The sequence below is a fragment of the Drosophila takahashii genome, chromosome 2L (assembly GCF_030179915.1).
Source record: "Drosophila takahashii strain IR98-3 E-12201 chromosome 2L, DtakHiC1v2, whole genome shotgun sequence".
Taxonomy (NCBI): Eukaryota; Metazoa; Arthropoda; class Insecta; order Diptera; family Drosophilidae; genus Drosophila; species Drosophila takahashii.
In genome coordinates this window covers 35,458,263-35,484,786 of record NC_091678.1, presented here as the reverse complement: position 1 = coordinate 35,484,786, position 26,524 = coordinate 35,458,263, and the positions used below count along the sequence as shown (strand labels likewise).

Here is a 26,524-nt window from a genome sequence, read left to right as displayed (position 1 = left end):
CGGCAACTACTTTGGCATTAGCGCAAGAAGTGGAATCAAACCACGAGAGGTACACGTTCGCAGCATCATTTGCAAAGAGTCTAGAGGATAGGGACCGTAAGACGAACCCAAAGGAGCAAAAGCGCCAGCAAACAGACCCCCAGTTTGGCACTAATAAAAATCCTCATTATACCAAACAAGTTAAAGCGCAGGTACATCCTGACCCGCACAATAACAACTGGCAGAGTAGACCGGAGCCGATGGAAGTCGACCCCTCTACAAAGGTTGGCATTCCTGCCCAAACTCCACCCTATCAGAATAGGAGACCGGCAACGTCCGAGCGCACAGGCGCACCTAGAAAACAGCAGAGGGTAAACCACGTCACCCAAAGCTCAGATCAGGAAGGGAAATCTTACGCCAACACTGCGTCCAGCGCAATAGCGGAGATCAACGACGATGCTATTTGCGATTACGATTCAGACGTGGTCCATTTTTTAGAGGAAAATCCCTGCTGCCCGTCATCAGACGAAGAGTAGCGGGGATAAATATGAAACTGCTTGTTGACACGGGCGCCTCGAAAAATTTAATCCTACCGTTCAAAGGATTGAAATGCGTTCCGGTAGAAAGCCCCTTCGAAATTCACTCAATTCACGGCAACACCACAATCACGAAGAAATGCTTCGTGTCACTTTTTGATTTGAAGGCCACCTTCTTCATCTTACCCGACTTATCTTCTTTTGATGCAATTGTAGGCCTCGACCTTCTTAAACAGGCGGGAGCATCACTTTGCCTGGCCTCCGGCCACATCAAATGGGGCAACAAAGAGGAAAAAATTGATTTTCACTCGTGCCCTGATGTCAATTTCACCGAAGTGGATTGCTTAGATGCGCCACCTTTGGTCAGAAAGACATTTTTAACAATGCTCCGCGACAGGAAAAAAGCCTTTGCGGACCCCAATGAGGCTTTACCTTATAACACATCGGTGGTAGCCACCATCAGAACTGTTGATGAGGAGCCCATTTATGCCAAGCTCTAATCCAGAAGTCGAGATCCCCCTACAATAACCCGATATGGGTTGTAGACAAAAAGGGCACAGACGAAACGGGCGGCCGTAAACTGCGACTCGTATTGGACTTTCGCAAGTGGAATGAGAGGACAAGACCTGATCGCTACCCCATGCCAAATATCTCTATGATACTGGGGAATTTCGGCAGAGCGAAATACTTCACTACGCTTGATTTAAAATCTGGCTACCATCAAAAACCACTGGCAAAACGCGACCGTGAAATGACTTCCTTTTTCGTAAATGGAGGAAAGTAAAAAAATGCTGGCAGCATTTTTCAAAGAACTATTGACGACATACTGCGAGAGCAGATAGGCAAATTTTGCTATGTTTATGTCGATGACGTTATCGTCTTCTCAGAAGACGAAAACTCTCACATCCAGCACGTAGATTGGGTTCTCAAAAGCCTTTACGATGCTAATATGAGGGTATCAACTGAAAAATCTAAATTCTTCAAAAAAAGCGTTAGCTTCTTGGGTTTTATAGTCACCAGCAACGGGGCTACCACTGACCCAGAAAAAACCAAGGCCATTCAGGAATTCCCGGAACCCAAAAACGTGTTCGAAGTTAGATCATTCCTTGGCCTGGCCAGCTATTATAGATGCTTTATTAAAGATTTTGCGTCCATAGCTCGGCCCATTTCAGACATCCTGAAAGGGGAATTCGGTAGTGTCAGCAGACACAGGTCGAAAAATATCCAGGTGCAGTTCAGCGAGCCGCAACGGCTAGCTTTTCACAAGCTGCGTAACATTCTAGCTTCCGAGGAGGTCATCCTCAGGTATCCCAACTATAAAAAAGCATTTGATCTAACGACAGATGCCTCAGCTTACGGCATTGGCGCAGTCCTATCCCAAGAGGGGCGGCCCATTACCATGACCTCGAGAATCCTAAAGGATCGAGAGATCAATTATGCCACCAATGAAAGGGAGCTGCTAGCAATAGTTTGGGCATTGGCCAAATTACGTCACTATCTATATGCAGTGAAAAATATCAACATCTTTACTGACCATCAACCACTGACCTTCGCGGTATCGGAATCCAATCCGAATGCAAAGATCAAACGGTGGAAAGCTCGCATCGACGAGTCCGGCGCCAAAATTTTTTACAAGCCCGGCAAGGAAAACCTCGTTGCGAATGCCCTATCAAGACAGCAACTTAACGTTCTGGGAGAGGAAGAAGCTTTTTCAAGTGCGGCCACGATTCACAGTGAGCTGTCACTGACCCACACAATTGAGGCAACGGATAAGCCCTTGAATTGCTTCCAAAACCAGATAACTCAGGAGGAAACTCGCTTTCCGCAAAAACGCAGCTTTGTCCTCTTTGGAAACAAGAGACGGCATGCGATCAGCTTCTCCTGCAAAGAGTCATTACTCAATGAGCTCGCAGATTAAAATCGCGTTACCGACATTTTTGCAGTCCCGGAGAGACGAGAAATTTTGTCCACTGAACACAACAGGGCTCACAGGTCGGCCCAAGTAAATGTAAAGCAGGTACTCTTCGAGTACTACTTTCCGAAAATGGCAAAGCTAGCTAGCGAAATCGTCGCTAACTGCAAAACATGTGCTAAAGCTAAATATGACAGGCATCCCAAAAAGCAGGAGCTTGGGGAAACACCAATCCCGTCCCAGGTTGGGGAAATATTACACATAGACATCTTCTCAACGGATAAAAAATATTTTCTTACATCCATTGACAAATTCTCAAAATTTGCGATGGTCCAGCCAATCCCCTCTAGAACCATAGAGGACATTAAACCAGCACTGCTACAACTCTTGAATGTTTTCCCGAAAGCCAAGGTCATATATTGTGACAACGAACCATCCTTGAATTCGCACACCATTTTGTCCATGCTGGAGAACCATTTCGGCGTGAGCATCTCGAATGCACCGCCCCTCGAAAGTGTCTCAAACGGACAAGTGGAACGTTTCCACAGCACTCTAATAGAGCTTGCTAGATGCCTTAAAGTTGATAAAGGCATCAGTGACACCGTCGAACTAATCTTGCTGGCCACAGCCATATACAATAAATCTATCCATTCGGTCATAGATAAGAGGCCAGCTGACGTAATTCAAACACAGTCGGATCAACCACAATATGAGATTCAGGATAAGATCAAAATCGCCCAGGACAAGCTCAGAAACAGGGAAAATACCCGACAGAACAGGGTATTCAAAGCTGGTGAAAAAGTCCTGATAAAATCCAACAGGCGGCTAGGAACTTGTGGAACTTGGTTAAAGCCAATTAATTAATTTTGTTGAATAAAAGCCAACAGTGGAAAAGTGAAAAGAAACTGAAAACTCCACACACACTCACTGGCAATATACAAAAACAAAACACTAAGAAATTACTGCGAAACCGAAACAAAACAAAATCACTCAACATAACAAAACACCCAAAACACACTCAAAGAAAAAAAAACGCACTCAACAGCAACATGTCAGCTGTCAAGCGCCTGCGGGAAAAAACCAACCCGTCGACCTGAAGAATCCCCAGCACAGATGCTCCAACTCATGAATGCGAGGTTTGATGAGCAGATGGAGATTCTTTCCAGCGAGCTGCGAGAAAGTGAGGCCCGCGATGGCAACCGAGAGGTTAAAAAAGTAGACGAGCTACAACAGCGGGTCACTGAATTGGCTGGCCAACTGGCATCTACAGGCCCTCCTAGTGGCCTGGTAGATGCGCTGAAGCAGCAAGTTGTCGACTTGGATGCCAGACTGGTGGCCAAATGCATCGCGGAGGAGGATGCTGCGGTCGCAAGCAATTTGCGCTGGCATGGGGTCCCACAGGTCGAAGGCGAAAATTTGAAGACGCTTTTTCACAAGCTCTGTTTCTCGCTGCAACTTACTCCGCCTCTAGTGGTCAAACCCATCTTTAGGGTACGTCCACGACAATCAGGTCAATCATTTTTAGACCCAATAATCATTGTAAAACAGGAAAACGTACGCGGCAAGGTGGAGCTACTGAGAGCAATTGGGGCATACCGGCGAGAAAAAAAAGCTCAACTTAGCCTACAGCTGATAGGGTTTGAGTCGCCAGCACTGATGTATATGAGAGAACAGCTGACCAAATATATTTATGAGATCTTCACAGAAGCCATGCGACTAAAAAAGCACAAGCAGCTTACAGCTGTTTTAACACGCCGTGGAGTGGTCCACGTGAAGCTAAGCGAAGGAGGGGAACCTCGATATATTCAAAGCTCGCGCGAGCTTTCAGAGCTGACCAACGATGTGGGCGGCGCGCACAGGAACTCATTTCGAGAATAATCAGTTTCTCTCAATTTTTTATGTTAAACCTTCGATCATAGTCTTTGTATTTGTTAGTTTTAAAATTAATGTAGGTCGCTTTGTTTACTTTATGTTCTTTGCTGCTTTTTATCAATGTTTTATTTTATACATAATGCGTGCGCAACTGACAATTTTGCTTAAACATTTAAAATGGAAGACAACTTAGAAGTCTCAAATAGCCATACCCTTTTGCGCATCCTCACCAAACAGAGATCTGGCCTTAAAGTTTGTCATATAAACGCTCAAAGTCTGCCGAGAAAAATTGAAGAGTTCAGATATACATTTGTGAATTCTGGTGTTGATATTATATGTGAATCTTGGATACCTTAATTTCATGTGATGGTGCAAGTTTATATGTAAGCATCCCGATAGTAGCCCAATATAGTACTTGTTTCTGGAAATTACTAGTAGATGCACACCAAAGAAAATCCTTATCGGATGCATTTACCGCCCACGTTGCAACATTAACTATAGTGACGTTATTAAATCGTTAACAAATATATCTTTAAGTTATGCGGACATTTTATTAGCTGGAGATCTTAATAGTAACATGTTGCGGGAAACACTTCTTAAAAGCGAAATGGAATCATTAGGTATGAACATGCAGTTCTTTATTAGATGTTTTCTTTGTTAATGACCTTGCAAAAGTATATATATATGATAAACTTATTGTCGCATCGTTCTCAAAACATGTTCGCATATATCTGACCTACAACTTTGACATGCAACACACTGACGAATCAATAGTATTTAGAGACTTTAGGAATATTGACTATGACCTGCTTATGGCCGATCTTGACATTTGCAACTGGAATAACATTTTCATATCCCCAACGGTAGACCAGCAGCTCACAGTGCTTCAAAACAACATAAGCTACCTGTACGATTTATTTGTTCCAGTCAAAAGCAAAGTGATAAAACACTCAGCTAAGCCGTGGTTTAATAATGAGATTAAGTTGGCAATAAAAGCGCGAAATGACGCGTATCAAAAGTGGAAAAGGTACAGCACTCCACAACATTACGGCCGCTTTAAGTTATTAAGACAGACAGTAACTAAATTAATTGAATCCGCGAAGATAAGCTTTTGTAGTCGTAGATTTAAAAACTCCACATCTACAAGTCAAACATGGAGAAATATTAAATCATTAGGAATAGGCAATCAAAAAGCAACACCAGTTCAGGATGTTGACGTAGAGGAACTGAACCTAATACTGTCGGAATGCAATGTACCTGAAATCTGCGATAACAATATGTACCTGAGATCAGTACCTGAAAATGTCTGTGATAATAGGTTTAGATTTGTGTGTGTCAATCAATGTGAAGTGCTTTTCAACATCCTTAAAATCAAATCAGATGCAGTTGGCCTGGACGATATCAACCCTAAATTCTTAAAATTATTGCTTCCCAAAATCATACAATACATAACACACATTTTTAATACTGCCATAACACCTTTGCCTTTGACACTGTTAATCGTGATGTTGTATGTGCAAAATTAAAAAATCTGTTGAGAGATTATTGAATTCGTTACTGAAGTTTGAAGTTTAGTGTAAGTTAGTTTAGGACGAAGGCGGGTGCACAATAAAGTTCTCTCTCGCTCTCTGCCCCGTCTTCGTCAACTGTCGTTAAGCTAGGCTCTAAGAACTTTGTGAAAATATAGTCATTTAATCGTTGAAATTGATTTATATCGACCACACGCGTTTTTCTCGGCTTCGCTTTCGCAGTTGCCCAATAAATAATTATAACCCCCAGTTTTTTCGTTTCGTTGTCGATTCGGTGTTGGAAAAACTATTCCAAATTTTCATGGCGCCCCCGGGTGGACTTATAATTAATAATTGAAGGCAACAAATTAGTGACAGTGACACAGTGAAAAGTGATAGCAAACTTCATTTGCATATACAATTAATAAGAAATCGTGTATTCTGTTGCCCGCGGCGAGTTCGGTAAAATACAATTACAAATACAAAAGCCCTCTTATACAAGCAGCAGCACCGGTGCATTTTTTCGTTTTCGCTTTCGCTTGTCCGCCGCTAGCAACGTTGTTATTGTTGTAGGATTTTGGTTTGGCGCGCTGACGATTAGCTGACCGTTAAGTGACGCGCTACCCTGCATTCGGTCGGGTATACTGATTTGCCGTCACCACTATTATTTTAATACTACGTGGTTTGATTTAATTAAATATTTTCGTCGCTTTTGTTGTGAATAATACAACATTTAGTAACAACATTTTTCGAACAAATTTAATAATTATAGACAAAATTATTATTAATTCTCGTTGTTTTGTTTCGAAGTTTATTTTCATCACCGTTCTAATTTGAATTATATATTTTTTATATTAAAGTTATTCAATTTAATAAATTGTTGCTGGATATAATTTACTCAACATATAATTATTTATATAAAATTTTTTCGTAGCCTATATATATATAAATTAATTTAAAAATTAGTCCAGATAAGCCAAAACGTATTCTTGCTGACCTTAAACACAAGCTCCAAAAACCATTAGGTAGCATCCGCCGATTAAATACTCGGCTAGAAGCCGGCCAGATTCCGATTCTGGAAGAAGAATTAAATTGTAGGATAGAAAATTTAAATGATGCAATTAAAAGGGCAAATCTATTACAAGAAGCCGGCCAGATTCCGATTCTGGAAGACGAAATAAAATGTAGGCCAGAAAATCTAAATGATGTAATTAACAAAGCAAATCAATTACAAGAAAAGATAGAAGATTTAGATGATGGCGATGAGTTTGGAGAAGAGTTGGAAGAGCTTTCAATAATAACCAAGGCAAAAATATTGTCGCTTATCTCGGCCTTGAAGACAGCTGGCGAAACCAAACTCTTGGGTCAGCTTCTGTAGCCCCAACTCGAGCTCGACTTCCGAATTTGGCATTGCCGAAATTCAGCGGAAAATACTCGGAGTTTAAAAATTTCATTAGCCTTTTCGAAACTCTCGTTCATCAAGACGATAACATTCCAGTTATTGAAAAATTCAATCACTTAATCTCTTGTCTTTCTGGTGAAGTCACAGAGAGCAATTATGAGAAAGCTTTGGTCAGCTTGAAATATGTGTATGATAACAAATGTTTAATTTTTATGAATAATATTTCAACATTGTTGAGTCTTCCGAAAATATCGCAACAGTCAGCGTCGTCTCTAAGAAATCTTATCGATACCGTGTCATCGATATACGGTTCTTTGTTATCGATAGGTGACGATACCAAGATTTCAAATGCAATGTTGATCTATCTCGTCTTGAACAGAGTCGACCCAGTGACCAAACAAAAATGGGAAGAACAATTAGAATATGAAAGATTACCTCTTTGTTCCGATTTGGAAAAAAATGTTAAATCGCCGATATTAGCATTTATCTGCTGAAGAATCGACGAAACCAAAGCAAGATAAAGTTACGTCGAGCAAGCCACATAATCGTAGCTCATTTACTTGTTCTTCGTCCAACAGCAAATCCCAGCAAGGTTGTAGCTATTGCAATGCGGACGACCATATCCTAGCGAACTGTGGTCCGTTTAGTCGTCTTTCCGTTATGCAAAGGTTTGACTTTGTAAAATCTGCTTCATTATGCATATATTGTATGCGAAAGGGTCACACTGTCTCGAAATGCAAATCTAACAAATGTCGAGTTTGTGGACGCTCGCATCACGTTTTGCTGCATAGATATACAGTTTCCGAGAACAGTTCTTACTACTCCTGTAAATCAAGATCAACCTTCCACGTCACATGTTATGCATGCGACTTCATCGGACAGGGTTGTTTGTTGGGGGCGTCGCAAATCTTCTTCTATGGTTGAAGGCAGCTTCCGGAGGCGTTGCGGCTTGTTGCAATAGCCGGTGGCAAGCTGTGGGGGAGAGAAAAAACACTCTGCGATGGCGACGTAGGGAAATAAATGAGAACGCACTGGACTTTTCGTAAAATAGCGCGGACCGGCCGGGCGATGTATTTCGTTTAGTTTACAATGAGAACTGAAACTTAAGCTAATGAGCGCTGTGCTTCAGAGCGCTGTGGAGAGATCCCGGGCGTGGGAAGGCGGGAGAGCGGGAGAGCCTGGAAGTAGGCATTCCCAAACGAGGGAAGAGCGGGCATTGGAAGAGCGGGGGGTTTAAGAGCAATCGGAGTAAACATTCCGCCCCCCTTGCAATCGCTTGCGCTGCAACGAAGTTGCAGCGTCATCTAGGACTGGTTGCAGGCACCGGACAGGATCCACCCGAAAGTCGTCCGCTGGGCCACTGGGAGTCCCTCGTCGACCAGGTGGAAGCCAGTACGGATGACCTTGCCGTAGACGTCGGCACCCAGGACCACGGAGATGGTTGCCGGTAGATTGAACCGCTCTCGGATGGGGGTGCGGATGCGGACGTTTGGCTCCACCTTCAGGACCACCTCCAACTTGAAGTCGTCGTCGCGCTTCGACCGAATCGTCGCCGTACAAATCCGCTTGTCGCCGACGGTGGTAGTCGGCAAGCGGAACGTAGTCGCCAGGGATGCGTCGATGCAACTTGTCGGCGTACACGGGTCGATGAGGGCGGCTGTGTCGAACTTCTTGAGCCCGGTCTCCAGGATTACCATTGCCGTCGGCAGGACGTTGACACTGTGCCGCTGGAGGATGGACGCCAGTGACGGTGTCGAGGAGGCTTAGCGCGGCGGAGAGGCAAGCGCTCTGCGAGTTGGCGGATTTTGCCGGCGCGAGCGCTGCTGAGAAGCGGCGGATGCCGAGCGCCTTGCCGGGGCCAGCGCTTGGCGAGTTGGCGGATTCTGCCGGTGCGAACGCTGATTGGTAGCCGACGGCAGAGGGCGCTCGTGCATATGGAGGAGCGTGTGGTGCTTCCCGCTGCACGTTTTACACTTGTCGCCACTGCGACAACTCACGTCAGAGTGCTCGTGAGCGAGACAATTTGAGCAGTACTTCTTGACAAGCACTGCTCGAAGCCGCTTCTCTGCGCTCAGCTTTAGGAACCTCTGGCACTTCCGAAGCGGATGGATTCCACGGCAGACTCGGCAACGGTAGGAATTTAAACCTCGAGTACGTCTGCTCTCCAAAGCCTGAGCGCTGCGTGGACGAGGAACCATGATGTGATCTGGTAGGGAGTAATGGACAAAAAAAGAAACAAACATGGAGATGATTTAAAAAATGATTAGATGACGAGGATGGTTGGAGAATTATGCGGAGGATGTTGGTTGAGGAAGACGGTTGGAGTGTTCTCCTGGCAGAAGAACCACCTTGGTCACGGGACGCTTGATAATCTTGCGTGCCGTGAGAATGCTGACGACACGGACATTGCCGTCAGCCCCCGGAAAAACAGAGTCGATTCTGCCAAGGCGCCACTCATTCGAGTGCAGATTGTCTTGTTTGACGACTACCATATCGCCAACGCGGAGATTTGCGGTCGGGGCCTGCCACTTGTTACGCTTGTGGAGCTCCTTGAGATACTCCTCTTTCCATCGAGCTTGGAATTGCTGATGGAGCGCCTTTAAGTGTTGCCACCGATTCACAATGGACTTGGATTCCCCTTTTAATTCGGGCTCTACTATGGACAGAAGAGGTCCGCCGACGAGAAAATGCCCTGGTGTCAACGCCAAGAGATCAGTAGGATCTTCTGACATGGGAGATAGCGGTCTGGAATTTAGACAAGCTTCAATTTTCGCTAGGAGGGTTGAAAGCTCTTCAAAGGTGTACTTTCGAGTAGCGGTGGACTTGTAAAACAAGGTTTTGAAGCTTTTGACACCAGCTTCCCACAGGCCTCCCATATGGGGTGCCCCCGGAGGAATGAATTGCCAGTTGAGCTGCTATACGCAACAGTCACAGACTCTTTTACGGCTTGTAGAAAATCTCGGGAGAGCAGGGTGGCAGGTTTTCCCATTGTCGGACTGCACTTGACGGGGACAACCTCTTCAGGATACGAACCGAGCGAAAGCGGCAAGAAATTTCTCGGTCGTCAGATCGGATGTAGGCTCTAGATGGATGGCCTTTGTGGAGAAACATACGAAAACCAACACATACCCTTTTGTAATTAGGCACGCTCTGCCTGTGTAATTTTTGATGTCGAAAGGGCCAGCGTAGTCCATCCCTGTGTACGTGAATGGCCGGGGAAAAGACACTCGCTCTTTCGGAAAACTTCCCATCATCTGAATTTGCAAGCGCTTCTTATGAATAACGCAGACCTTGCAGGAGTTAATCACGGCCTTTACCAAGTTCTTTATTCTCGGAATCCAGTATCTTGACCGGGTGAGACGTACGACTAACTGGTTACCTCTGTGCAACGTTATGAGATGCGTAAAGTTCACCAGTAGTCGAGAGAGTGCACATTCGTACGGGAGTATTATCGGATGTCGTTCGTCATATCGCAAGTTTTCGGAGGCCGTTATGCGGTCGCAAGCCCTTATAAGCCCTTTCTGATCTAGAAAGGGATTTAAGTAGAGGATTGAACTTGTCGCTTCCGACATCTGCGACTGTTTCTTACATCGCTGGACAAAACGGTGGACATACGCAAGGACCCGTAAAGCTCTATCTAACTTGGAAAAGCGATCAAGGATGTCTTCTGTCGGGATGGACGCCACATGGGCCTTGACAGGACGCCTTTCCACTTCGGTCACCTGTAAGTCGGTGCTTTGGGAAGGCCACTGATCACGTGGCTTTGACAACCAAGTTGGTCCATGCCACCAAAGGAATTGGTCGATCAGGTCTTGTAGAGGCACTCCCCGACTGGCCAAGTCAGCTGGATTGTGTTCGGATTGAACATGTGCCCAATTGGCTACCTCTGTGGACTGGGTAATCTTTGTTACCCGATTGGCAACGAACGTTGTCCATTGGCATGCTGGTTTGGCGAGCCATGCAAGCACAATTGTGGAATCGGTCCAACAATGGAGTTTCGAGGACAGCACTGGCATATGGGGGAGGATGGATTCAGCCATCTCGGATAGCAATAGAGCTCCACACAGCTCTAGCCTTGGAAGCGACACAGTTTTGACTGGCGCCACGCGCGTCTTGGCTGTAAGGAGATGCACTAGCGTCGTGTGCCCGATTTCTACGCGCACATAGATCGCAGCACCATACGCCTTTTAAGAGGCGTCACAGCATCCATGATGTTTGACTCGGAACTCTGGGCGGAAGGAAACCTATCTGGGAATTCGGACTTGATCTAGGACCGAGTAGCTTTTGAGAAAATCACGCCACTTTTGGCACATTTCAATTGGGAGTTCATCATCCCACCCAAGATCATGAAGCCAGATCTCCTGCATGAAAATCTTGGCACAGACCACGAAAGGAGCGAGCCAGCCTGCTGGATCAAACACCTTGGCGATTTGGGAAAGAACATGACGTTTCGTGAGCGTGGCTTCGTTGGATAGATCTGGAGGGGCGAAGAAAAACTCATCGGATGTTGCTTTCCAACGGACTCCGAGAGTTTTCGCCGTGCTTTCCGTATCTATCTCGAGGAACTCGGCGTTTAAAAGATGATTGGTTTCGATATGAGCCAGAACTTCTTTATGGTTGGAGGTCCACTTTCTTAATGGAAAACCAGCCGAATCGAGAGCACTCTGCAACTCTCGAATGGTAAGGTGAGCCTCTTCTGCAGAGTCAGCTACCGAAAGGACATCATCAACGTACATGCAACCACGAATAACTCGCCCTCGGATGGGTTAGTTGCACGTCGGTCGCCAGCTGTTGCAGGACCCGAATTGCCAGAAACGGTGCACAATTGACCCCAAACGTAACAGTTTTTAACTCAAAATCGCGAATGTATCCTTCTCTATTGCGGAATAAGATACGTTGGAACGCTGTCTGCTTCGGATCTACCCAGATCTGCCGGTCCATTTTCTCGATATCAGCACTGTACACAAAATGGAAATATCGCCACATCAGGATCTGGATGGTTAGATCTGTAGGATTGTAGGACCGGGCCAGCATGAAGGATATCATTTAAGCTGACCCCATTGTCTGAAGGGCTGGATGCATTGAATACCACTCGAAGTTTGGTGGTCGTACTCTCCGGTTTTAACACCGCGTGGTGTGGGAGGTAATAACACGCTGAATCGTGGGTAGGAGGGACTTCTCTCATGTGGTTGAGGTCGAGATATTCTTGAATCACTGAGTCGTACTTGGATTTTAGCGTACTGTCCCTTTTTAGCCGCTGCTCGTTTCTTAAGAATTGAGCCAACGCCAGGGATCTGGAATGTCCTAGGGAGCATTTCATGTTCTCAGGATCTCGAAAGGGAAGACTCACGACATACCTGCCGGTATCGTCTTTTGTGGTGGTCCGAAGGAAATTATCCTCACAGATCACGTCGGATTCTTTTGCCACCTTTACTGGCAGATCCTCCACCTCCCAGAATTTGGTGAGGAGTTTATCGAGAGACGCTTCGTACGTGTGTGCAACATGCGTAGAAAACGATGAAATTCTATCTTGCCTCGGAGCGGGTACTGGTCCTGTTAGAATCCAGCCGAAAATGGTCTCTTGACCGAGAAGAGAGCCACAGATATTCGCTCGGGTGCCGCTTAGTAGAATGGAAGGAAGTATATCGGCCCCGATTAAAAGATCTATTTGTGCGCTCTCATAAAACTTTGGATCCGCTAGTGGAAGTTCGGGAAGATCTCGCAGGAAATGTTGCGGAAGCGGACATGAGGGAAGATTTCCGGCTATTTGCGGAAGCACGTAGGCAGTGGTGTTTAACTGCAAACTAGGCCGGGTCGGAGAACGAATCGTAAATTGGCAGAGCTTTTTAGTCTCAGCGGAGACCGTTTGATTAAGCCCTGAGACCTGTGCTTGGATAACCTGGAACGGCAGCTTAATCAGGTTGAAAAGGCGCTCAGTAATGAAGGTCGCCTCAGATCCGGAGTCTATTAAGGCTCGCGCTTGGTAGTTGGAACCCTGATGGCATATATTAATCATGGCGGTGCCTAGGAGGACTGACCTAGAGCCTGCCGCAAAATAATTTTGAAGTGTTGGCTGCGTGCCACTGGCAGCCGAGGGACCGGGAGTATTCGGTCTGGATCTGGGCGTTGGCGTTGGATTTGCGCGCGCTGGGGATGGGGTGCCTCGGTGTAGGAGGGTGTGATGGCGGCCGCGGCACGTGAAGCAATTATGTGCGCTTTCGCAGTCGCGCAGCTGGTGTGTCCGCGCAAAGCAGTTCAAACACAGCTGTTTTCGTTTAATATAGGCGATCCGTTGGTCGACCGTCATCCGGAGAAACTGGGCGCATGTGCGTATTGGATGGCTTTCTCTATTACAGAGATCGCACCCTCTAGGTTGTCGAGGCGTTACCCTTGTCTCATAAGAATTTATTCTCCGAGACGCCGAGTTGGATGTGGATGCCCTGGGCTGAGCCTGACTAGAACCTGATGGTCGAACATCATCTATGGCTTCTAGGGTTCTGTTACGTTCCGTTAGGAAAACGTTCAGCTCATGCCACGTAGGGATCTCGGCTTTGTTGTGAAGGGACTGCTCCCATAGGGAAAGCGTAAGCTTTGGGAGTTTGGATGAGCACATATACACCAAGAGGCAATCCCAAGTTTCGACCTGAATACCGGACATTTCTAACGCCGTAAGGCACCCCTGGATGGTACTTTGAAGTTCTTTCAAAGCTGACCCAGACTCCTGTGTGACGGACGGCACATTGAAGAGTATCTTCAATTGACTGTTTACTAACAATCGCTTGTTTTCGAAACGCTCAGTGAGGTTATCCCACGCTGAGCGAAAGCCATCGTTAGTAAGGGGTGAATTTGCAACTATATTGTGAACGTCGCCCCTCGTCTTAGCATTGAGATGGAATAATTTCTCGACAGGAGTGAGTCGAGGATTGTTGATGTAAATTGCCGTGAATAGATCCCTGAAGGTTGGCCAATGAAGATAATCGCCGGTAAAATCCTCGGTATCGCACGGCGGAAGGTGGCAGCCTGACGGAATGTATGTCTGAGGAGTATCTGGAGTGGAGGTAGCTTGTGGATTTTGCGGAGTCTGCGCTATTTGGTCTGCTATTTGGGCGCCGCACCTTTCGTGCTGGCTCGCGTGGATCTTTCGATAGGAGAAGGAGCCCTTTTGGTAATTGGCGTCTTGACTTTTGTAGGTGTGGGCGTCCTTATAATGATTTTCGGAACTTTCGGTGATGAAACAGGGGATAGTTTGTTAGAACTTTCCCTGGACATACCAAACTAGGATGCTGTTTTGATTAGGAATGTTCGCGCTGATCTTTCGGACAAAAATCAGAAAAGAAATTACGGACTGGTGGATATAGGGTCTCGACCTGCTAAAACAGTCGATATGCGTGGCTGAATTATTGTAAAAATAATCCCCAGGCTTTTGGCGGAACAATAGAACAAGAATCGCAAAAAATACCAAAAATAAAATACTGTTCTTGATGAAGTATTTTTCGATTAGTATTTTATGAGGGTGGCTGGCCGAATTGGGATGGGATTGGATATCGTTATTATTCTTCTCTATTTTTTAAAAAATTATTCGGAGACCAAACAAAAAAAAATACGTTGCAGTGGTATGCGGATGATATATTTTTTGGAACTTTTCTTTTTTCTCCCCAACAAGAAAATAAATCAAGTATATATATGGATTTACCAAACTCAATAAATAAATAAACGAGGACGGAAGCTAACTTCGGCAAGCCGAAGTTTTAATACCCTTGCAGATTTTACGAATTAAAACTTGACTAGACTAGCAACATGCATTAATAAACAACAAAATATTTTATAATTGAAAAAATAAAATTTTTCACCCTATTGTTCCTATGGGAGCTATAGGATATAGACGCCCGATCGGCACGCGCGTTTACCCTAATGAAGGTACGCACAAAAAAATACGATTTGGAAAGTTTCATGGGAATAGCTAATATTTTGCGCGAAATATCCTGAAAAACGTCAAATTTTGACCGATTTCACCCTATTGTTCCTATGGGAGCTATAAGATATACCCGTCCGATCGGCACGCGCTTTTACCCTGATCAAGGTACGCACAAAATACGATTTGGAAAGATTCATGCCAATAGCTCTTACACTGAGCGAAATATCTTCATTTTTGTGAAAGCTATATCCGATTGTTCCTATGGGAGCTATAGGATATAGACGTCCGATCGGGTCGGCTTTCAAACTTGATCTGCGTACACATGTTTTAGGACGACTGTGAAAGTTTCAAGGCGCTAGCTTTTAAACTGAGCTCGCAAACGGTATTGAAACAGACGGACAGACGGACAGACGGACATGGCTATATCGACTCCCCTATTGATCCTGATCAAGAATATATATACTTTATGGGGTCGGAAACGTCTCCTTCACTGCGTTACAAACTTCTGACCAAAATTATAATACCCTCTGCAAGGGTATAAAAAAAAAAAACTAGATCTTATAGCGAGTGTGGGCGTTGGAGTGGGCGTGGCACATACGCATAACAAAATTGCGCCGAATAGAAAGTAATGGAATATAAATCTAAAAGTACAAGCCTCTAGCTTCCGAGATCAGAGCGTTTTTAAAAAAAGTTCAATTATGATGGTAAAAAATTGGACAATTCCTTCAGGTTTTAAATGCATGGCCCATACACAACGCTTTTATGAGAATCGAGGAGGAGAGCACCTGCAGCATCAAAAAAGTTCATGGTCAAAAATTATGAGAATCGAGGAGGACAGCGCTGTACTATTAAAAATATTTCCTATATGTAACCAATTTAATTATTAAACGGCAGCTTTAGTATACAGTTGTCTGATTGGCAAGAACTATTACCCTGAGCAAGGTATACATAAATAAATTAGATTTGCATAGTTTCATATCAGTAGCTTTAGCACTGCAAAAATGTCATGTAAAAATATAAAAAAAGGGATATTTTTACAGCATTTAACTATTGTTAATATGGAAAGTATGAGATATAGACGTTCGATCGGCACGCGCTTTTACCCTGATCAAGGTACGCACAAAAAAATACTATTTGTAAAGTTTCATGGGAATAGCTTATATTCTGCGCGAAATATCCTGAAAAACGACAAATTTGAACCGATTTCCCCCTATTGTTCCTATGGGAGCTATACCCTGATCAAGGTATGCGTAAAATAATATGATTTCGAAAGATTCTTGTCAATAGCTCTTACACTGAGCGAAATATCTTCATTTTGTAAAAGCTATATCCGATTGTTCCTATGGGAGCTATAGGATATAGACGTCCGATCGGCACGCGCTTTTACCCTGATCAAGGTACGCACAAAAAAATACGATTTGTAAAGTTTCATGGGAATAGCTTATATTCTGCGCGAAATATTCTGAAAAACGACAAATTTGAATCGATTTCCCCCTATTGTTCCTATGGGAGCTATAAGATATAGACGTCCGATCGGCACGCGCTTTTACCCTGATCAAGGTACGCACAAAATAATACGATTTGGAAAGTTTCATGGGAATAGCTTATATTTTGCGCGAAATATCCTGAAAAACGTCAAATTTTGACCGATTTCACCCTATTGTTCCTATGGGAGCTATAAGATATAGACGTCCGATCGGCACGCGCTTTTACCCTGATCAAGGTATGCGTAAAAGCATAAGATTCATGTCAAAAGCTCTTACACTGAGCGAAATATCTTCATTTTGTGAAAGCTATATCCGATTGTTCCTATGGGAGCTATAGGATATAGACGTCCGATCGGGTCGGCTTTCAAACTTGATCTGCGTACACATGTTTTAGGACGACTGTGAAAATTTCAAGGCGCTAGCTTTTAAACTGAGCTCGCAAACGGTATTGAAACAGACGGACAGACGGACAGACGGACAGACGGACATAGCTATATCGACTCCCCTATTGATCCTGATCAAGAATATATATACTTTATGGGGTCGGAAACGTCTCCTTCACTGCGTTACAAATTTCTGACCAAAATTATAATACCCTCTGCAAGGGTATAAAAATACTGGAGTGGACGCGGTAACTTATTGATTCGGACGCAAACCGGGAACAATATTAATAGATTGATTCCACTGGTTTCTGAGATGTCGACAGTATTTTATTTAATTTTTTGGAACTCTAGCGATGAGGGATTTTGTAAATTTAATTTAAATTTTTTAACTCTCAGTATTTATTTAAGTTTATTAGTATTGAGCTTGGTATTTATTTTTGGTTTTTTATTTTATTTTATTTATTTGGAATGGCTCGGAATAAAGAGCACTTGGATCGATGGATAACACAAATGCCCAAAATGAACTCGTGCATAAAGCCCCTTTGCGGGCTATGTGCGAGAAATGCTGGAATGCGCGGGAATTTGGGGAATTCGTATGTATGTATGTGTGAATGTATGTTGAAGGGGAAATAAAAGAACACACTGACCCAGCGGCAATGTGAGAAGTTGGTTTTTGTGTTCTTGAAATCCTGTTCCTTTTTGCAGGCGGCGGTGTAGGGATAGATATTTTCTGAGCGCTAAATGAGGGTGGGTTTCTGAGTAGCATCAATATCAGGCCATTTATGCGCTGTGTGATTTCTGTGGCACTACGATTATAATATTTTTTAACAAAAAAATCACCAACTTATAATATTCAAAAATCCTATGAATTACACCAAAACCAAAAGACTTGTTCTCACATTTAGTTTTAATTTTTAGTAATTTTAAAAGTCGTAGAAAGAATATTAATAATTGTTAATCAAAAAAATTAAACTATATAACATTATTATCATAATGTCTATAATAATAATAATAATAAGGATGAATGTGGGATTCAACCAAATTATAGAGAAAAGCCACGGTAAGACGATTAAAATATTTGATCACATTTATCAAGGAACTACATTAAATTACAAAGAAAACTATTGTTGTTTTTTACATTTTTAAACATTTTCTGTGAAAAAAATAATTTGATCGTCAGATCGTGGCCTAAGCCATTTTTAAGTGTTCTTAAAATATAAAAATTCGTGTTGGTGGTATTGATAACACGAAAATGCCTAATATACCTATAATATACGTAACCTTTAATGATTACGGTCCTGAAAAGTATTGTTTAAATATTTATTCGGCGCCAAAGTGTGACCCAACGTTACAACGAAATTTACCCCACATTTATCTGCATTTTGTATGGTATTATCAAGAATATAATGCAGGGTCACATCATTTTTAAGTTTGTTGGAAAAAGTGAAAACAGTTAATTTTAATCTAAAAAACAATAAAAAGGTGAGTGATAAAATGAATTGTGTCTTTTTATAACCTTTATTTCAGCGTTACAAAGGTTAGTATCACAGATATTTTCGCCATTAATAAATATACGCCTCCGGATGCTATCTTCAACACAAATTCTGCATTTCAGTGACACTTGAAATGTTTTTAATCTTTACCAGTGGTAAATGGTGTGAGGTGTTCATTAAATGGTTGTATAAATAGTACTTCAGTACTAACTTAGTTGTTTAACTTAATCAAAATATTACATATATTTCAGCCAGGCCGACTGAGACTTCTTGGGACCAGAAGTGTTGCGCCTGCGTTTGTCATATTTTATTTTTCTTCTCATAGTTTTTGATATAGTTACCCGACATAAAACAACTGAACAGAGGGTAAATGATCGGGCATGGCAAACCAGGCATAATTTCTGGAGAGATCCTTTAATTTTGTGCGGAGACCTAATAATGGTAATTACTCTTATTATTATTCCTGGTCTTACATTCATATCTAAATTATGTTTGATATTTTCAGAAGACAGACAAGAAATGGATATCTAAGTACTGCATTCGGCCAAGCAAAACCCGGGAATGCTTCAGGCATTAAAAATTTGTAGTTCCAATGCTTCGATTGTAAATATTATTAATAAATACACAAACAAATATTACAAAAAACATGATTTTTATTGTGGAAAATCAGATACTGCAAAGCAGTGCAAAACCAAAACTGCGAGGGTCTGGAAAAACCAAAACTGGGAGGGTGTAGAAAAACAGATATTGCAAGTGGAGGAAAACCATAACTGGGTACATGTGGAAAATCTATAATGCGGGTCGAAAAACCAGTGGATTTTGTCCTGCATTCTTCTGCCAGAGATCCAGATAGAAACCTCATTTCCCCCTTACTTTTTGTGTCACCCCCGTGTATTTTGAAACCAGAGATGGAAGAAATGTAAGGGGTGAATGAGGTTTAGTCCCTTCCGCTTCTATGGAGAAACCTCTTGAAAATATGTTATTTTCCAGAGGAATTTTCCCGGTGGGGAGACTCAAAAGTTATTTCACGTCGGCTTTGGGAATTTATTTAATATATATATTTATGGCCGACGGAAATACTTCGATGTTCGGGATTGGGTGTTTTCATAGAAAAAATATGTATGGGAGTATGGATGTAATATATGTGTAATATATGGATGTAATATGTGTGTAATATATGGATGTAATATATGTGGAATATGGATGTAATATATGTGGAATATGTAATATGTATAATATATGTAATAAATATGTATATAAGATGTGGAGTATATGGTAATCAAATTGCCGAAAAATTTTATTTTCAATTTTGCCGGCGGGTATTTGTTGTGTATTTTCGATTTATTGTGGACTGTATTTGGATTTTGAATTATGTATGCAAATATTTGTCACAGCGGATATACAGTAAAAAAATCAGTATCAGTGTTTGTGGGCCTAAATTGGCGGAACACTTAATTTTTCGGTTCCCTTTTTGTGGGAAATTAATTGAAGTTAATTTTTGAATTTGATTTATTTTTTCACTGTTCACTGACTTTTCTTTCTCACTGTACGCTTGACTTTTTATTTGCACACTTTAATTTGGATTAATATTTTGTAATTTCTTCGATTTAATTTTGGATGTATTTTTACTGGATGTACGGCCAAATGTGAATATGAAACTTGTACATCAATATGCACAAGAAAAGGAATTGGAAAATAGACAATATGGCCGCACGTTAAAGGAGACGAAGAAATAGAAGACGGAATTGGAATTGTAATTTACTAACTGCCGTTGTCGGATTAAATCGGACTTGGATTTTAGACAAATCGTACAGAAAGTCAAACGAATTATGTTTTCGGATGGCTGACTGTCGACCGGCAGTTAATAAAAAATAATAAATGGCACTTATCTGGTGGAGCAATTCGGCTCGAATGGACCAAAAATGTTTGTTGGGGGCGTCGCAAATCTTCTTCTATGGTTGAAGGCAGCTTCCGGAGGCGTTGCGGCTTGTTGCAATAGCCGGTGGCAAGCTGTGGGGGAGAGAAAAAACACTCTGCGATGGCGACGTAGGGAAATAAATGAGAACGCACTGGACTTTTCGTAAAATAGCGCGGACCGGCCGGGCGATGTATTTCGTTTAGTTTACAATGAGAACTGAAACTTAAGCTAATGAGCGCTGTGCTTCATAGCGCTGTGGAGAGATCCCGGGCGTGGGAAGGCGGGAGAGCGGGAGAGCCTGGAAGTAGGCATTCCCAAACGAGGGAAGAGCGGGCATTGGAAGAGCGGGGGATTTAAGAGCAAGCGGCGTAAACAGGGTGATTTTCGCCACGTCGATCGTAAGTGTACGAACCAAAAACGGTGAATATATTTTGGCCCGAGCACTTCTTGACTCTGGGTCCCAAACTAACTTTATAACAGAGGACCTTGCTCACCGCTTTCAGATCCGTATCAACTTATCTCAAGTTAAGAAATAGGTACATACAGTGGTGAAGTCGCGTATAAATGGTAGTGAGTTCTCATTCGATTTTTGGATTTTAAAATCAATATCAGGATACCATCCTGACCAGTTCGTTAATATCAATGACTGGAAAATTCCAAAGAACCTACCTTTAGCGGACCCATATTTCTACAAGCCACAAAGAATAGATTTGTTAATAGGAGCAGAATCATTTTTCGAATTATTAGCTGTTGGACAAATTAGACAAGGTCCCGACTTTCCAACTTTGCAGAACACTCTCCTAGGATGGGCTTATTAAGTCCAATTTTAATTAAAGGAAAGATCCTATTGCAGGAACTCTGGCTCAATAAGTTAAATTGGGATGAGTCGATTCCAATGCATTTGGAAACAGAATGGAATATGATAAAAATTACACTGTCTAATTTAGAAAAAATATCAATTCCTCGGTTTGTGCATACCGATCCGATGTCACCGGTCCAATTACATGCCTTTGCCGACGCATCCTTAAGAGCTTACGGAGCTTGCGTCTACATTCGTAGCAAAACTGCAGAAGGTTATAAAGTATCATTGTTGACGTCAAAGTCAAAAGTAGCGCCGCTCAAGACTCAGGCTCTTCCAAGACTTGAGTTATGTGCCGCTCACCTTCTCGCAGATCTCTGTCACAGAATCAAGCCCCTATTAAAGGTACCTATCGAACAAATTGTTTATTGGTCGGATTCTGAAGTTACGCTTCATTGGATCCGGTCTCATCCATCTTCGTTGTCCACATTTGTATCGAATAGAGTTGCGGAGATTCAAGAGTGGTCAGGTGAAGCTACATGGCGGCATGTCCCAACGAAACAGAACCCAGCAGATATTGTATCAAGAGGTTGTGACATCGACGAAATCATACAGTCGATATGGTTTACTGGACCAGCGTATCTAAAGGAGAAGAAAACTGGCCCCAAAATGCACACTTTGATTTAGATGAAGAAGTCCTACTACAAGAATCGAGGAAGACTGCGGTCGGGCTGACCGCTGCTGTACAAAATTCGGACTTGGTAGATGTCATCGAGGAATTTTCGTCACGCCTTAAACTGCTTAGGGTATTCGCTTATATTTTCCGCTTCATTAGAAAATGCAAAGACAAAAGTAAAGTATTTAAAAAAACTTTGTCACCCATTGAATATAATGAAGCCTTTTTAAAAATTGTCGAGGTATTACAAAAACACGAGTATCACGAAGAAAGGGAAAAAGTCCTTAAAGGCTCCAGAGTTGGCCCAAGTCTTCAGCGATTGAATCCATTCATTCATGAAGACAAGGGAACTTGGTGTCACTTTTCGTTGTTGCGAGTTGGGGGGCGACTAGCTAACGCTCCTATATCATACGATGCCAAGTTTCCATTGTTGTTGACGAAACGCTCCCAATTTTTGCAGAGCTATGTCCGGCATCTGCACCATTCAAATTTTCATGTTAGTCCACGAGCACTTGTGAGTCTCCTTCGACAGCGAATTTGGATCGTAAACGCTCAGGAAGTCTGCAGTCAGACAGTTCGATCATGTATTAGCTGCTTCAAGTGCAAGCCTCGACTGATGACACAAATTATGGGAAAATTACCCGCAGATCGTCTCCGTTCGCTCTTTGTTTGTTTCGCGTCCAAGGCGGTTCATCTAGAAGTTGTTTCAGATTTAACCACAGATTCCTTTTTATTGGCTTTTCAAAGGTTCGTTGGGCGCCGAAGATGGAGCCAGTCGCCACTTCCAGGCCCTTCGAGAGCGGGTCGAGGAGCAAGCCGACGCGATACGCGAATTCGCATCAAAAAGCGGATGCGAGTTTGCGTTCACACCGCCTCGGGCTCCGCACATGGGCGGACTATAGGAGGCAGGTGTCAAATCTGCCAAGCACCTACTCCTACGGGCGGTGGGCAGCGCGCTCCTAAGCGCAGAAGAGCTGGCGACAGTGCTCGTCGGAATCGAGGCGGTGATGAACTCCCGCCCGCTCGGAGCGATTAGCCAAGACCCAAGCGACGGAGAGGCGCTGACTCCCGGGCACCTGCTGACAGGCGGGCCGCTGCTCGCCACACCAGCACTCGGGACCCCGGACCAGGAGGGTCTCAGCTGCTTACGGCGATGGCGGCTTGTCTCGTCAGTCAGGCAAATGTTCTGGCGGCGATGGTCCCGGGAATATGTCCTGGGCCTACAAATTCGGGGCAAGTGGCACCAGCAGCAGCCGAACATCAGCGAGGGAGATCTCGTCGTCGTGGCCGAGGACAACCTTCCGCCCCAACAATGGCTCCTGGGGAGAATCATCGCCAGGCACGCAGGGAAGGACGGCATGGTCAGGGTCGTCGACGTAAGGACGAGCGGAGGAGGCGTTTTTCGGCGGGCCATTCATAAATTGGCGCCGCTTCCTATTGGTTGAAGCCTGAAGCGTTCAACGGGGCCAGTGTTGAGAGATTATTGAATTCGTTACTGAAGTTTAGTGTAAGTTAGTTTAGGACGAAGGCGGGTGCACAATAAAGTTCTCTCTCGCTCTCTGCGAATTCGCCCCGTCTTCGTCAACTGTCGTTAAGCTAGGCTCTTAGAACTTTGTGAAAATATAGTCGTTTAATCGTTGAAATTGATTTATATCGATCACACGCATTTTTCTCGTCTTCGCTTTCGCAGTTGCCCAATAAATAATTATAACCACCAGTTTTTTCGTTTCGTTGTCATTGTAATTTCAAATGTGTCGTCTTCTTTTGTATCTCTAAAACAGGGGTGCTCAGTCCTATGGCACACGAGCACAATTGTTTTTGTAATAGCACTAAGCATACGGCAGTGCACTCGCAATGCTTGCCTATGCACAAACCGCGTCCTCTTTGTGTCGGTATCCGCAATAGATAAGAGCGAGCCAAGCCAACAACAAATTCCATTGAACTTTTTTTTCTCCTCAACTCACAATGCAAAGTGTTGTTGTCTTTTTCATGACTGTGTGTGACTTGTTACTCGCGTGCGTGTGTTTTTACTTTAATGGTGTTTGTAACTGCACTGCCATAAGGCAGTTTTGAGCACCCCTGCTCTAAAACGTGGCGTGCCTCAAGGTTCTGTTCTTGGTCCGTTGCTGTTTACTCTTTATGTGAATGATCTTCCTTCCGCGTTATCAAATTGTAATGTCTATATGTACGCAGACGATGTCCAGATGTATGTGAGTCGTCCCTTACATAGAATAGATGAGTGTGTAATAATAGTGAACTGGTCCAAATAAGCAACTGGGCAAAAGATAACGGGTTAGGTCTTAATTCGGCGAAATCCAAGTGCCTCATAATTTACAAAAAGAAAATTAGCATTAACTCCATCCAGCCCTTAGTTTTAAACAGCATACCAATTGAATACGTTGAAAAAGCCACTAACTTGGGCTTTGTTTTTAATAGTACGCTGACCTGGAGTGATCACATTAACGCAGCTGTAGGGAAAACGTATGGATTAAATTATTTACCCACAAACATACGCTTGTTGCTTGCCAAATCGTGTCTGATCCCACCACTTTTTTATGGGATTGAAGTTTTAGCAAACAGTGATTCAATCAGCCAGCACAAAATTAAAGTGGCCTATATTAGCATTGCGAGATTCGTATTCAATCTGCATCGATTTAATCACGTCACAGGATTTGCTTACAAAATATTTGAACTACACTCGGCAGACTGGATGAAAATGAGAGTGTTAGTATACCTACATAAAATAATTTTTACTAAAGAACCTAGCTACCTCTTTGAAACGCTTATATTTTCCAATTCGCGTAAAACAAATACAATTATTCAAATAAGGCATAGATCCCTGCTTTTTGACCGGCAATTCTTTATTTATGCAATCAGATCATGGAACCAATTACCAAACTTTATACAAAATATTAGTAGTGCAGCGCAGTTTAAGGCTAAATTAATTTCTCATCTCCAAGCATCTAACATGACGTAAAATAAACATAGCGACCCTAGCTTTAGATTTAATTTAAATATAATTAAAATTTGTGAATTAGAGTTAAGTCAAAATTACTGACACAAAATTAACTTGTCCTGTGTGGCTAGCGCATTAAATTTAAAGTATTACACTTGTAGCGTTAGGAAGAAGAACTAAATAAATAAATAATAAAAAAAAAAATTATAATAAATAAATAATTTAACCAACTAGAAAAAACAATGTCTTTTATTTCTGTTTAGCCACTTGGCACAAATTTTTAATTCTTTTCGTAGCCAATTGGCCAAACTTTTAATAGTTATAGGCATGTGATGGTCAGACAAAATATGCAAAGCCAAGAAGTTTTGAAAGTCACTGTGTTTGACTCGTTGCTTAGGTACAAGAACGAACGCTTTGCTAGATAAAGCCTCGCTTTTCAACTTTATTATCTGGCTTATCTTCGTTACTTATTCTCAGTTTCTAATGGTGTATTAAGAGATTTCTTTGCATGGCACATTCAGTTGATAAAAGTCTTCCAGTTCAATCAGATCGTACTCAGCGTCAAAAATATAGAAGGTTTGTTTTTCAAAACCAACGTGCTTATATTTTTCGCACATGTTTAAAAAAATTTAATAGTAAAAATAAAACCTGTGACCTGGAGACAAAATATAAAATCATCAGTGTTAAAAATCCGCGAAGGTAATTTCATTTTCTTTATAAAATTGAGCATTGAGTCTTACTTAAATATATAATAATATTATAGGATTCCTAATATTATTATCAAAACAAATTAAGAGATCGTATTATGGTTGCGTTCCAAGAACAGCGTTGGAAATTGCCAGCGGAAGCTAACAAGCCCGATCAACCAAATTTTCATCAGCAACATTAACGTTTATATTGGAACCTGCAAATTTGTTAAAATACGCCTACATCTGGAATTAAGCTCGGCTACAACGAAATTAGTAGCGACCGACCAAGTCTTCTGACCTAAATATTTGTTTTTATATAACCCATAATACTACTTAACCTAAATTATTATATAAGTTACACCCACACAGCTACAGGCCTGCATGCACACGTGGAATCAAAAGGTAACAAGCATACATATTAAAACACTATTCTAGCTATCATATATGTAACAAGAAAGGAAGCTACCTTCGGCCAGCCGAAGCTTATATACCCTTGTAGATAAAAGAATGCTCACTCGGTGCAGTTCCAGGGATTCCAGATTCAGCGTTTCTGTTTATTTAAATTTTGTTTTTAAGTAGTCAAGAATCAAAACGCCTACTTCCTACAAAGTTACAATGAATTTTCTTAAATTTGTTTGAATATTCCTATGAAAGCCTTAAGATATAGTGGTCCGATCCGGCTCTCTCCGACATATGTACTACCTGCAATAGAAAGAAGACTTTCGGGAAAGTTTCATCGCGATAGCTTTAAAACTGAGAGACTAGTTCGCATAGAAACGGACAGACGGACAGACGGACAGACAGACAGACAGACAGACGGAATGACGGACATGGCTAGATAGACTCGGCTATTGGTGCTGATCAAGAATATATATACTTTATGTGGCCGGAAACGTCTCCTTCACTGCGTTGCAAACATGTGAGTGAAATTATAATACCCTCTACAAGGGTATAAAAACAAAAGATAGGAAAACTGAAGATAAAACAATTAGAATTATG

General features: G+C 42.6%; 1 protein-coding gene and 1 long non-coding RNA gene across 3 annotated transcripts; one reads left to right on the top strand and one right to left on the bottom strand.

Moving 5' to 3' along the window:
- Positions 1–9,497: 9,497 nt before the first annotated feature.
- Positions 9,498–16,167, bottom strand: LOC138914897 (uncharacterized). Its single transcript, XM_070219598.1, has 6 exons — positions 16,163–16,167; positions 12,567–14,429; positions 12,299–12,513; positions 12,105–12,215; positions 11,548–11,917; positions 9,498–9,954 (listed from the first exon to the last, which is right to left on the bottom strand). Exons 1-6 carry the CDS (start codon positions 16,165–16,167, stop codon positions 9,498–9,500), a joined length of 3,021 nt encoding a protein of 1,006 aa, XP_070075699.1.
- A 2,195-nt stretch (positions 16,168–18,362) lies between these two features.
- LOC138911902 (uncharacterized) lies at positions 18,363–19,269 on the top strand. Of its 2 annotated transcripts, none has more exons than XR_011417537.1 (3): positions 18,363–18,476; positions 18,739–18,928; positions 18,993–19,269. It is a non-coding gene; the product is annotated as an uncharacterized lncRNA (long non-coding RNA). The 2 variants fall into 2 exon arrangements; XR_011417536.1 differs by having other exon boundaries at positions 18,365–18,670.
- Positions 19,270–26,524: the final 7,255 nt, after the last annotated feature.